The sequence below is a fragment of the Sapajus apella genome, unplaced genomic scaffold (genome assembly GCF_009761245.1).
Source record: "Sapajus apella isolate SASKATOON/1434 unplaced genomic scaffold, GSC_monkey_1.0 scaffold77, whole genome shotgun sequence".
NCBI lineage: Eukaryota > Metazoa > Chordata > Mammalia > Primates > Cebidae > Sapajus > Sapajus apella.
Genome location: NW_022437017.1, coordinates 9997337 through 10009621, shown reverse-complemented (window position 1 = coordinate 10009621; position 12285 = coordinate 9997337). Strand labels below are relative to the sequence as shown.

At 65.9% G+C, this 12285-nt stretch overlaps 1 protein-coding gene across 1 annotated transcript in view; it reads left to right on the top strand.

Moving 5' to 3' along the window:
* Window positions 1-3688: 3688 nt before the first annotated feature.
* Window positions 3689-12285, top strand: part of EFNA2 (ephrin A2) — a 14765-nt gene continuing 6168 nt past the window's right edge. The window contains exon 1 of the mRNA XM_032252461.1: window positions 3689-3831. Coding sequence (XP_032108352.1) covers window positions 3689-3831 — 143 coding nt within the window. The remainder of the gene's footprint in view (window positions 3832-12285) is intronic.

The following is a 12285-nucleotide window of genomic DNA, read 5'->3' as shown; positions in this document are numbered from 1 at the left end:
AGGGGAGGAGGGTGTGAAGGGAGGAGGGAGGAGGAAGGGGAGGAGGGTGTGAAGGGAGGAGGGAGGGTAGGAGGGTGTGAAGGGAGGAGGAGGGAGTGGAGGAGGGAGGGGAGGAGGGCGTGAAGGGAGGAGGGAGGGGAGGAGGGTGTGAAGGGAGGAGGGAGGAGGAAGGGGAGGAGGGTGTGAAGGGAGGAGGGAGGGTAGGAGGGTGTGAAGGGAGGAGGAGGGAGTGGAGGAGGGAGGGGAGCAGGGCGTGAAGGGAGGAGGGAGGGGAGGAGGGTGTGAAGGGAGGAGGGAGGAGGAAGGGGAGGAGGGTGTGAAGGGAGGAGGGTGAACTGGGAAACAGGGCTTTATACCTGTTCCTTCTCTCCACTGACTGCAGGGGCTGCAGGAGTCTTGGGTCCAGGCTGAGGTTTCAAGGGCCTGGCTGGACCTGGATGGGGGGTGCGGATTTTAACGTTATTGGCGGGAGACCGGATACATTTTTATTTTCAGGGACAGTGATCTGACCCCTGGGGCTAGGTGCAGACCCTGGGTCCGAATTTTGCAGGTCAGGGGATGGACAGAGGTCGGGCTCCCACCCAGAGTGGAGCCCGAGACCTGTCCAGGCCCCCGCACCCCGTGACCCGCCGCCTGATCCTTGCCAGGCTGAGATGGGGCTTCTGAAAGCTGCTGGCGCCAGGGCAGGCAGCGGATTGAGTCCAATTTATTCTGTAATGAGAAATTTCTCCCCGCATATTTTTAGCTTCCTCCCGGTGTCCCGGCCTTTGAAGGCTGAGGGGCTGCGGGCCGCTGATCCCAGGCCCTGCGGCCAGGCCCTGTGGGCAGTGGGCAGAGAGCGCTGGGCACAGGCTGGGGGCCAGCGCTGGGCTTGGGCTGGACAAGCCCATTCTGAGCCTGGGGCAGACCCAGGGCCCAGAAGTGCAGAGCAGGGGACAGGACCAGACCCCATCCAGCCCTGTCCTGACTCCGGACCTGGGGCTGATGGCAACCCTGGGTAGCCCCTGACCTTGGCTGACCCCTGTCCCCAGAGCGAGCCTGACCTCGGACCCTTGGCTCCACAGGAAGCTTACTCCAAAGTGCTCTCTGGCTGTGGCCGAGTGCCAAAGCTGGGACAGCCCCCAGCCCCGGGAGGGGACAGGGCTTCTTGTGCTCCCCGCAGCAGCCCCCGGGCTGGGCAGGGGTTCCCCAGGGCAGCCTGGCTTGGGGCCAGGCCTCGGAGCTGCCGTGCCCTCCCCTCCCCTCCCCAGGCCCTTCCTCTAGGAGCGGCCAGCGGGTGCGGGGAGGTTGAATGGGGGACGCACCGCCTTTGTTCCCGTCCCTGCTTGGGCTCTGACCTTGAGAGAGAGACAAGAACAGAAGGAAAACGGAGCTTCTGCTCAAATCCGCTCAGCGGTGGCGGTGGCGGCAGCTCTCGCCTCGGTGGCCCCGCCGTGCCCGGGCGGAGGTGGCGCCCCCCAGCTTGCACCTGTGCAGGTCCCCGTCCCGGTGTGAGGAGAGACCCCCCTCCTCCCGACCCCGGCCCACGCCTCCCCACCCATGAGATTCCTCGAAGCAGGAAGGGGCTTCTGGTCCCAGGGCAGAGGGAAGCTTCTAGAACTTTGCCAGGTGGCATGCCGGGGCCGGGAACGCCAAGACCCCAGGCTTGTGGCCCCTCGTCCTGTGCTTGGCTGCGGCCACCGCACCTCTACTCCGAAGGCGTTCGCCTCTGGGAGTGGCTGCCCCCTGCTCGCCCAAAGAGCCCAACCAGACCGAGCCGCCCAGATGCTTGTCCAGCCTGCCTGGGCCGGAAGAGCCCTGCGTCGCTAGAACCCCAGGCTCTCACTCCAGGGGCGCCACGAGAGTCTGCCTCAGCCACCACCTTGAGCAGGTTCCCGCCCTTCACTGAAGACACCCGGCCAGCCCTGGGCCTTCGACCAGGGATGTTTAGTGGGGTCAGGGGACAAGGGCCGGAGATTACAACAGATGGGCTGAGCTCCCTGGAGGGCAGAGGACTGAGAGCCTGGTCCTGGCAGGGACGCTAGCGCGCTGCGGGGTGGGGGGAAGAGACCTTCCTGGAAGAGCAGGATTCTAACAGGAAGAAAAAGTGGACTTCCCAACAGGATTCAGCCTGAACAAAGCCGGGTGATGTGGCCCGTGGGGACGTGGCGGGAGACACATGACAAAGCCCAGAGCGTCTCAGAGCTGTGCGGTGGTGCTGGGTTCCGTCTCCACCCCACCTTGCTGGGGCACAGGTCGGCTTGCCCACCTCTGCTCTTACTGTCTCTGCAAGCAGCCTGGGTAACCCCTCACACAGGGGCCTTCTGGTCCAAGAGCTCTTGGCTCCTGCACTGGGCTTCCCTCTCCTGCGCTGGCCCTGGTGATTGTAACCAACCCAGAGAGGTCCGACGTGCCTGGGCATCGCTGGCAGAGTCCAGCAGGCACTTGGTGACAGCGTACCCTCCACAAGCAGAGTCTGGTGAGGGAGGCTGTGGCATGAATAAAGGCAAAACAGAGGGCAGGCCAGGTGCCGTGGCTCATGCCTGTAATCCTGGCAATTTGGGAGGCCCAGGTGGGAGGATCACCTGAGCCCAGGACTTCAAGTCCAGCTGGCCAATGTGACCAGACCCTGTCTCTATTTATATATTGGGGGGGAAAAAATAGAGGCCGGGCCCCCAGTTCTCCGCCTGTGTCAGCCTCTGGGGAGGAGTGATCACTCGGTTCCCCGAACAGATCAGACCCCCGGCCTTTGCACAAGCTGTGGGTGCTGCCCGGGCACCGTCTTCCGTCCTCCGCAGCCTGCAGGATTCCCGCGTGAATCCTGATCTGCTGTCGGCCTGGGCTTCACTCTGGGCTTCTTCGATGTCATCCGCAGCTGCTCAGACTCAACACCGGTCCACCCGCCCTGCGCCCAGGCAGGGACTCACTCCGCCCCCAGCGAACAGCGCGGGTCCGGACAGGGGAAGCGACTCCCAGGAGGGCTCCAGAGAGGCCGCGGCCCCGGCAGCTTTGGACTTCAGCTGGGGCCGCTCCAAAAGTCTGCCGTGGGCCCCGCCGGGAGGCTGGAGTTGGAGCCTGACGCGGGACGGGTGCGTCGGGGTTGGTGAGGCTGCGGGTAGTGCTGGAACCGGGCAGGTAAGAGGGCCAGGGACTCGGGGCCAGGCCGGTGCAGCGCGTGGAGGCGCGGGAGGCAGGGTGCGTCCTCGCCCCTCGGGGACCCGGGTGCGCGCCCCGCTGAGGCCCGCGGTGGGCGCGCAGAACGGGGGTCGCTGGGGCAGGACCCGGGGGAGGCGGTGGCTCCGCGCGCGCGGATGAGAGTCGCGGGGTGGGCCCGGGCGGGGGCGGGCGGAGGCTGGAGACCCCCGCCCAGTCCCCGCGCGGCCGGGGCACGGCGGGAGGGGGCGCCCGCGGCCCTCCCGGCGCTCGGGCGGGACAAAGGCCGGAGCCGGGGCCCCTCCCCGGCCCGCGCTCCGAGAGTCCGCGCGGCCGGGTCCCGCGCCCCGGCGACCCCGGCGCCCCGCCCCGCCGCCGCCTGACTTCTCGGCGCCCGAGGTCGCGCGCGCGGAGGCGGGGGCGGCCGGGGATCTCCAAGCGCCGCCGCGCCCTCCTCCCGCCCGCCCTGCGCCCGCCCGCTCGGCGGCGGCGGAGGAGGCGGAGACGGCTGGCAGGCGGCGGCCGGGAGAGCGAGCGCGGCGGCCGGACCGGGGCCATGGCGCCCGCGCAGCGCCCGCTGCTGCCGCTGCTGCTGCTGCTGCTGCCGCTGCCGCCGCCGCCGCCCTTCGCGCGCGCCGAGGACGCCGCCCGCGCCAACTCGGACCGCTACGCCGTCTACTGGAACCGCAGCAACCCCAGGTGAGCGCGGCCGCGCGCGGGGGGCGCCCGGGGACCCCCGACGCCCCCCAAGCCGCGTCCGGCCTCGCGCCCCCGAGGTCCGGGCACCCCTCGCGCGCACCGCCGCCGGGATGCGGGCCCGCCCGGTTCCCGCGGGAGCCCCCCAGGGAGTTCCGGCCCCCCGGAGTTTGGGGGACTCGCCGTTTCCACGCCTGTCTCCCCTGGGGCACCCCAATCCCCTGAGGACTTGGGGGACGTGCGCCCCACATCCCCCAGAGTGCCGACGTCTCCTGGAGTTTGGGGAACCCCTCTGGCACCCTCCGATGCGGGGCAGCCCCTGAGTTGCCTGCCTGGACTTGGGGGTCTCCTGATCTACGCGCCTCTCTGGGGAGTCCCCTTGCTGTCGCATTTGATGTGGATCCCCGGGGACCTTGGCACCGTGGTGGGGACTGTGGCCCTCGGGGCGAGGGATCTGTGGGTGCGTCCTGCCCGCAGGTCCCCAGATGAACTTGGGGAAGTTGGAGTGTCTCTCCCTGGGGACCCAGCATCTGCTTCACTCCAGGGGGCCAAGGGCCCAGCTCTGAAAGGAGACTGAGGGGCCGGGGAGCTGGGAGTCAGTCCCGGGAGGTGCAGTGGGCTGGAGTGCTCTCCTATCCTCTTGGTGCTGACCGGGAAACTGAGGTGCAGAGGGGATGAGGGGCCGGCTCAAGGTCATGCGAGGGGGTGAGTTGGGGCGGGACCCAGGTGGCCTGGTGCCCTGCCTGCCACGCCCGGCCAGGATGCCCCATCCGCCTGCCGCAGGCCCCCCCTGTTTTGAGCCAGGTCTGGGCCACGCACAGTGTGGGGGACAGGGGAAGCCCCAGTTGGTGAGGGCGAGAAAAGTTTGCCGGGGCCTGGCCATGGCCTGGACATCGCCAGAACCCTCAGAGCCATCCCAGGGTCTCCAAGGCTGCTGCAGGCTGCTGCTTGCCTGGGGGTCCCATGGGACTTTTGCAGGTCCTGGGGCTCAGGACTCAGCCAGCCCAGCACTCAGGGTGTCACGGTCTCCCCAAGGTGGGCAGAGCTGCACATCGGGGTCCGAGGTGGCCTGCCCGCTCCTCTGCCACTGGTCACTTTCTCTGCATTTTCCAGCCGCTTCCTGTGCGGACCCTGCCGCCCTCCGGAGCCCGCCATCCCTCCTTGTCCCTGCTGCCTCCTGCTGTCCCCGGTCCCCAGGAGGAAAGTTGCATGAAGGGGCCTCTTTGAGGCAGGCTCGGGGACAAGGGCGGTCCGTGTTCCGCCTTGGGGGTGGGGAGCAGGCACAGGCCCACCCCCTACCAGGATTGACCGCCTTGGGGTCGGGCCCCTGGGGGCTGAGGGCAGGGACCCCGGGCTGCTGGGGGACGGCTGGCCCACCTCAGAGCCGGTCCCCACGCAGCCCGCTGTGCTGGTCACATGTGGGTTTGATTAAGGCTGTCGCTAGCCGTGCGGGGAGCCCAGCGGGCAGCGCTTCCCCGGCCCAAGTTTTTGGTTTCAGCTTCGGAATCTCCATCCCCAGCGTGGCCTGTCCTTTGTTCTAGCAAATGCCAAACACACGAGGACCGGGGAGCCAGGGAGGAAGGGGGTCACCAGGGCCGCCCTGCTGCCCCACCTGCCACAGGGCTGTGGGCTGCGGGCAGGACCCCCAGCCAGGGGAAGGAAGTGGCCTCCCTAGAGCCTGGCTTGGTCCAGCCACCCGGTCACCTCCTGTTGCTCCAGGTCTGACCCGACAGCCCAGCTCAGACCGTTGCCTGAGGAGACGGCCTTGCCGGTCCGCAAAGCCGGCCTGGGCAGCACGGGCTTCGTCCTCCTTCCTCTCCTGCCTGGGGTGTCCAGGGCTGCTGGGGACCGAGCCGACACCCAGCAGTGTGGCCCAGGGCTGGGTCAGCCTCTTGCCTGGGAAGCCGGGATCGGCCAGAAGCCTGGCTTCATCGCCCACATTGGGATCTCTGCAGCCCTCAGACCCGGTGTCCGGGGGCACCTGCTCAGGACCCGTGCCTGCGTGGCAGGGGTGGCAGGCATGGCAGGGGGTGGCGCTGGGCCTCCGTATCCAAGGGGACCCCGTGGAGGGGACATCGCCTGCAGAGAGGAGCGGCGACGGCCAGCAGGCCTAAGGCATGAGGCTGGGCTGGCTGGGGAGGGATGATGGGGTTGGGCAGGTGTGTAGGAAAGTCGGGGACCTGAGTCTTTGAGAGGGGCACCCAGAAAGGCACTGGGAGATGGGGCTGGGAGACAGGGCCTCGGGGGGCAGACAGCCACGTGGGCACCACGGGGCCATGAGCTTGATGGGACCCACAGGCCTGGACAACGCCACAGCATCACTGGCCGCCGCTTCTGCCCCCCGGCCTGGCTCCGGTGCCCAGCGATGACCCTGTGGTCTGTCTTCACATCACACCCTCCCTGCTGTGAGATGCGTTGCCTGCACCTGCAGCGGGGGCCCGGCACCCACCTCCCTGGGCCGCGATAAGGTGGGGCCCCGTTGGGTGGTCATGCTGACTGCACAGCGTCTGTCCGACCTAGCTGGGCTGGGCACCCCTGAGCTGGCTGCTGGGCATCTCTGGGCCTGTCTCCAACTGGGCCACATTGGGATGGGGCACCTGGGGCTTGGACCTGGCCTGGCTGTCCTCATCTGGCCTGGCCACAGCACAGCCTGCACATTTCCACGGTGCTTGTGTGTGTTCGCGTGGGGGGTGCAGGTGTGCCCTGGAGTCGCATCCTGCTGTGGGTTGTGGCTGTACACGTGGCTGAGTGTGGCTGGCGTGTTCTCCTGCACGGCACACACATGTCCTGGGCGGTGCCTGTCTGTATGTGGGGTGCACACGTGTCTGTGTGGCGGAAGGCTGTGTGAACCTACAGGGCACAGCTCCGGTGCATTTGCACGTCTGTTCTGTGATTGCATGTGGAGTGCACGCGTGTGTGACGTGTGTGTAAGTGTGCCTGTGTGCGGCACCCGAGTTTGCACTGCATGCCCGTGCACGGAGCATCTGCAGTGTCCGAGGTGCCTGTCTGCATGTGGCATGCATGCGTTTTGTCTGTGCGTGGAACGCAGGCGAGTGTGCGTGTCTGTGTGTGGGGTGCGTGTAAGCGTGTCTGCCTGGGGGCAGCTCTGGCCATCCTAGGGCCTGCAATATGGGAGCAGTGGTGGCCCCAGCATCATCCACGCCGGCGACTCCACGGCTGGCCCTCTGTCTCCTCCGTCCCTGGGGACAGGACCAGGGCCTGTGTGCAGACAGCCATCGAGCCTCAAAATGGGGTGGGTGCAGGGCCTGGGGTCCCCGGGAGACTCCACCTTCTGATTGAAAATCTGCAGCCCACGTGTACCTGGGTTGGGGCACTGGGTGGGCAGGTGCCCACCCTGGGCATCTCTGGGCTTTGGCCACCCTCCTGGGGTTCCCCAGGGACCCTCGGGTATGGGCAGCAGCTGGGCTCCCTTCAAACACCAGATGGAAAATGGCGACCTACGTGGAGGCCTGGTCCCGGAGGGAGGAGCCGTGCCCGGCAGAGGGCAGAGGTGAATGGGTGTCCCGCTCCCCGTGGCTCTGAGGCGTCCCCCGGTGGCTCCGAGGCGTCCCCCGGTCTCTGGGGGCGCCAGCTTTGAAGGGGGCGATGCTGTGTTTTGCTGCATGAGGGTTTTTTGTTTTGTTTGAGAGAAGCTGGTCTGTTCAGCTTTGGGGGGCAAGGAGAGCCAGGCCGTGGGCTAGGGGGTTCGAGGCCCCAGGGCTGGGGTCCTGGAGGCCATGGGGTGGCTGGACTCGGACTCGGGTCTGGGAGGCCTGGGCGTGATGTCGGGCGGTGGCTTGGCAGCCAGGAGCCCCCAGGCCTGCTCCGTGGAGTGGGGGTGACTAGGAGCCCGGCGGGGGGGTGCAGCTAGCTGACAGGGCCTGGTGTGGATGGGCAAAGGCCCGAGGGTGGTCCCAGGGCTTTAGTGTCCCCTCCCCACGGGGGGATCCGAGGCAGCTCCTGTGGTGGCGGATGTTCGCGCCCGAGGCGCCAGGGTCTCTGTCTCACGGTCTCTCTGGGTCTCTGTCTACCGCGTCTCTGGGTGTCCTGGGGTGCAATGGGTGGCCCAGGCCTTCCGCCTCCACCGAGGGCCTCCCTGGGAAGCGCAGTCTGCAATGAGGGAACCGGGGCTCCATGGCGGGGTCCGTGAGAGCAGTGGGGTTTGACCTCTCCCTGTCCCCGGGCTAACCTCTCCGCAGGTCGGCAGGGGACCGGCCCTAGGTGGGTCCCTTGGGGTCACAGTGAAGGCAGCAGGTCATGCATTCATAGGGGTTAGGGTGGCAGCGTTTCTGTGGAGCTGGTGGTTTCCTTGTCATACATGAGGGTCCTGCTCCGGTGGCCGTGTGTTCCTGGGGACACGGCTTCTCTCCTCCTTGGGAACCGAGATGCTGCTATCCTCACCCCGCGGTCCTTGCGTGTGGGAATGGCCTCTCTTGCGATGGGTCTCTGAGGAGAGCTGGGCTTTGTCCCTTGCTCAGGGAAGGGCTGAGCCCCTCCTGCCCCTGTGCCCACCGTGCTGCTGCCCCAGACACTCAGCCGGGAGCCCTAGGAGAAGCAGACGCGCCGGCGGGGTTTTTGAACCTCAAGCAGCCGTTTGAACTCTGTGGCCGAGCTGGCCCTGGTGGGGGGCTCGTGCCACGCCTGATCCTGGAATGGGCTGTCGTGAGGTCTGGCCAGGAGACGCAGCGGCGGCCCTCCCCAGCTCTGTGTCCCTCTCCCTCCTTGTGGGTCGGGGGCCCCCACCTCACAGAGCAGCTGAGGCCCTGAGAGATGGTGACTCCCCCAAGGCCACCCGGAAATTGGGCACAGTCCAGGGCGTCCCCACCTGGAGCTGGCCTTGGAGGAGCCAGGCACAGCCCTGGGATGGGTGGGACGCTGGGTAGCCAATGCCAGCTGTGCCCGCAGCACTCTGTACCCAGACTACTCTGTCCCCATGCCCACAGTGTCAGAGGCCCATGAGGGGCCGACCCTGCCCAGCCCATCTTTCCCTCCGCTTGCTTATTTCCTCTTTTGCTTCATTTCTACGGCCCTGCCTCAGTTTACCCTCCTGCACCACAAGGCCATACTTGTCCTTTCTCAGGCGGACCCTGCACCATCCTGGGGACTAATTTCCCACCAGGTCCTGGACAGGAGGAAAAGCGCCAGCCCTCAGTCAGGGGAGACGTCTCTTCGTGCCCTGGAGGAGCCAGGTGTGGGTGCTGGGGTGGGTGCTGTCATCCCAGTAGGTCTTGGTTGGGGCGGCAGGAGGGGACGGGCGGCCTCAGCCCTACGCCGGGCCTCAGGAGCCAGGCTGCCCGCTCATCCGGCCGGCCTGGGCCTCCCCGGAAGTCTCTGGACCCTGGAAGAGAGATGGGGACCAGTGCGGGCACCCACCTGCCCACCCACAGGGTCCTGGCTGCTGGCCACACCACTGCCTCAGTTTCCATTCATGGAAGGCCGCCCAGCCCACCCCCACCCCAGTTTTGGGTGAGATTCCTAATTAGTGGCTTAGCTATTAGCCTCTAATGACTTGACAATTGCCGGATTGGAGCTAATTAGCTCCAGGCCGCTTGCTGGAAGGGGTGGCAGGCTCAGAGGCCAGTGAGCAGGAGGGGAGCTCTGCTGGGTGAGGCTTGGCCTGGGGCCTGGAGGGCTGCCTGGAGGTGTGGACTTTGGCTCCGGCAGGTTGAGTGAGCGTAGGGGGGAAGGTGTGGCCCGCCAGAGGGAACCTGGAGGAGTAAAAGCTGCCACCACTCTGTCTGGGAAAAATCCCAAATCAGTCATTAACCCCTTAGTGAGAATTTCAGTCTCTCTCTGCGGCTCCCGGGGAGGATTTGCATATCGAGGCTTCCTCACGGAGGAAGCAAGGCTTTGTCTGCCTCTCCCCAGGCGCAGTTTTGGGGTGGGGGCCCCTTCCCCCCAGCAGGCGCCACCCTGAACCGGGGCAAGGCGCCCGCCACGGCTCACACGCCAACTTGGAACAGGGAATGCCAACACAGCACGGCTGCCGCGATTTTAGAGACGCAAAGGGAAAAAAATGGCCCCGGCAGAGGGCAGGCAGAGCCGGGGACGGGGGTTCCCCTGGGACCTGCCTCCCACACACACCTGGGGGCTGCCCCCCACAACTCCAGCACCTCAAAGTCCTCGCCTCTTGACCTTTTTAATTCACTCAGGCAGGAAACATATATCAAGTGCCACTGTCTGCAGGGGCCATGCAGGGTCCTGGGGAAGGGACAGAGGCGGTCAACCTCAGAATCGGATTTTCAGACAGCAAACCCTGCAGAGGAATAGGTGAGGTATGCGGGGGCGGGGCACAGGGAAGAGCATTGCGGGCAGTGGGAACAGCACATGCAAAGAGCATGGGTGGGAACAGGGGCAGCCGGGAGGCTGGTGTGGCCGGAAGGGAAGCGTCTTGGGTGGAGGAGGAAAGGAGGGTGGAGCGGACGGACCCCACAGGCCTGAAGGGGTGTGGATTTTATTCTCCGATCAGGAGTGGATGGAGGGGTTTGAGCCACTGCCGACGTGTTACAGGGTCTGATTTGCACTCAGAAGAGCGAGCTTGGGATTTGGGGAGGCTGGGCCCCGCTGGACCCTCACTGCAGTCTGCAGAGGCCCGGACACCCGGCAGCTCAGCCCACACAGAAGCTTCGGTCTCTGATGTTTTACCGAAGGCAAAATGGGAGGAGAGAACACGGTGGTGTCAGACTCAGGGGAAGGAGGCAGGCACTGTCCGGGAACCAAGAGGCCGGAGCTGGAGGGACAGGCCTGGTGCCGCAGGCCCACCTTTCAAGGCCGCTCTGTCTCCAGAAGCATCCTGCTAGGAGCCAGGTTCTTTTTTGGGGGCTGAATGTGGCTCCCTAGGCATCATGGCCAGGACAGGAGGAGAAACTGAGGCCAGAGGGCAGTGGGGGGCCCAGGCTTCCCTGTGGTTCCCCCACGGAGGCCTCCCTTGCAGGGCGGCCTGGGTGTGGGCAGTCCCAGGCAGGAGCTGGGCCTTGGCTGCCATCGACGGCCTGATCAATGGGCTTTCGCTCAGGCTGGGCAGGAACGAAAATGACTTTTCAAAAAGGCTGGAGCAGTTTCTGCATCGATCGTGCCCAAGGGGCCAGTGGGTCAATGAGACGCCTGTGCCCAGCAGCCAATGGGGCAGCCCGAGGGGTGGGGCTGAGGCTAAGCTGGTCCCTGTCTGAGCCTGTCTGAGGGCTGCCCCCACATCTGTGTGGACACACCCCGAGTATCCAACGGCTGGGAGGACCATCCGCCTGCACGGTTGGGAAAGGGAGCCTCTGACAAGAGGACGGGCCTCGGGACCCTTCTGGGCTCAAATCCAGACCCAAGCCCAGAACTGCAAGGCTTGAGGCCCCCGACGGGCCCCTGCCCCTCAAGCCTGGCGCCCCAGGGAGATTTCCCTGCCACACGTCCTCCCACCGCCCTCTGTGCTGGGCTCACAGGGGTGATGGAGGAGGCTGGGTGAGTTCTCTATCCCTGGATGAATCCAGCCAGGTAGGGAAGGGCGACTTCCCCACCTCCGACTCCTACCTTGAAATTCTTTGCTCTGGACCAGGCGCGGTGGCTCACGCCTGTAATCCCAGCACTTTTGGAGGCTGAGGTGGGCGGATCACCTGAGGTCAGGAGTTCTAGACCAGCCTGGCAAACGTGGTGAAACCCCGTCTCTACTGAAATACAAAATTAGCTGGGCATGGTGGCACCCACCTGTGATCCCAGCTACTCGGGAGGCTGAGGCAGGAGAATTGCTTGAACCCGGGAGGCGGAGGTTTCCATGAGCTGAGACTGTGCCGTTGCACTCCAGCCTGGGCAAACAAGAGCGAAGTTTGGTCTCAAAAAAATAAAGAAAAGAAAAAAGAAATTCTTTGTTCTGGAGATCTTCATGTCGGAGTTCCCATTTGGGAAACTGAGGCACTAGGGAGCAGGCCTGCCTGCCCCTTCTCACCCCTGGAGACCCCAGAACCCTCGGCCCTGCCTGGCGCAGCATCTTGAGGTGGCAGGGGGCTGGGCTGCTGCCATCTGATAATCACATGGCCCTCTCGAGAGCTGCTGTACCAATTAGTGCACCCGCACGGGGCCCCCGGCAGGCTCCCCTCCGCAGGCCGGGGTGGTGGTGACTGTGCCCGGCGCAGAGGGAGTGCCAGGGCCGGGATTGGAGTAGCCTGCCTCCCACATGCTGCCAACTCTGGTGGGGCCTCAGTTTCCCCACCTGCGCAGGGAGGGAGGAGGCAGGAGCGGTGTGCGGGACCCCCATCCCTCCCTGCTCAGATCTTTTATGTGCTAATAAGCCCCTTTCAGGGGCCCTCTGGTGCCCTGCTTGGCCCGGCCGCCGGTTACATGACAGGGACCCTGGGGACCACAGTCAGGAGATCTAAGGGCTCCTGCCACCATCGCCCGAGGCAGTGAGGGAAGGGGAGCCGCTGGTCCCTCCCTCGGTTGACCTCTATCCTCACAGAGGCCTCCCCGCGCACC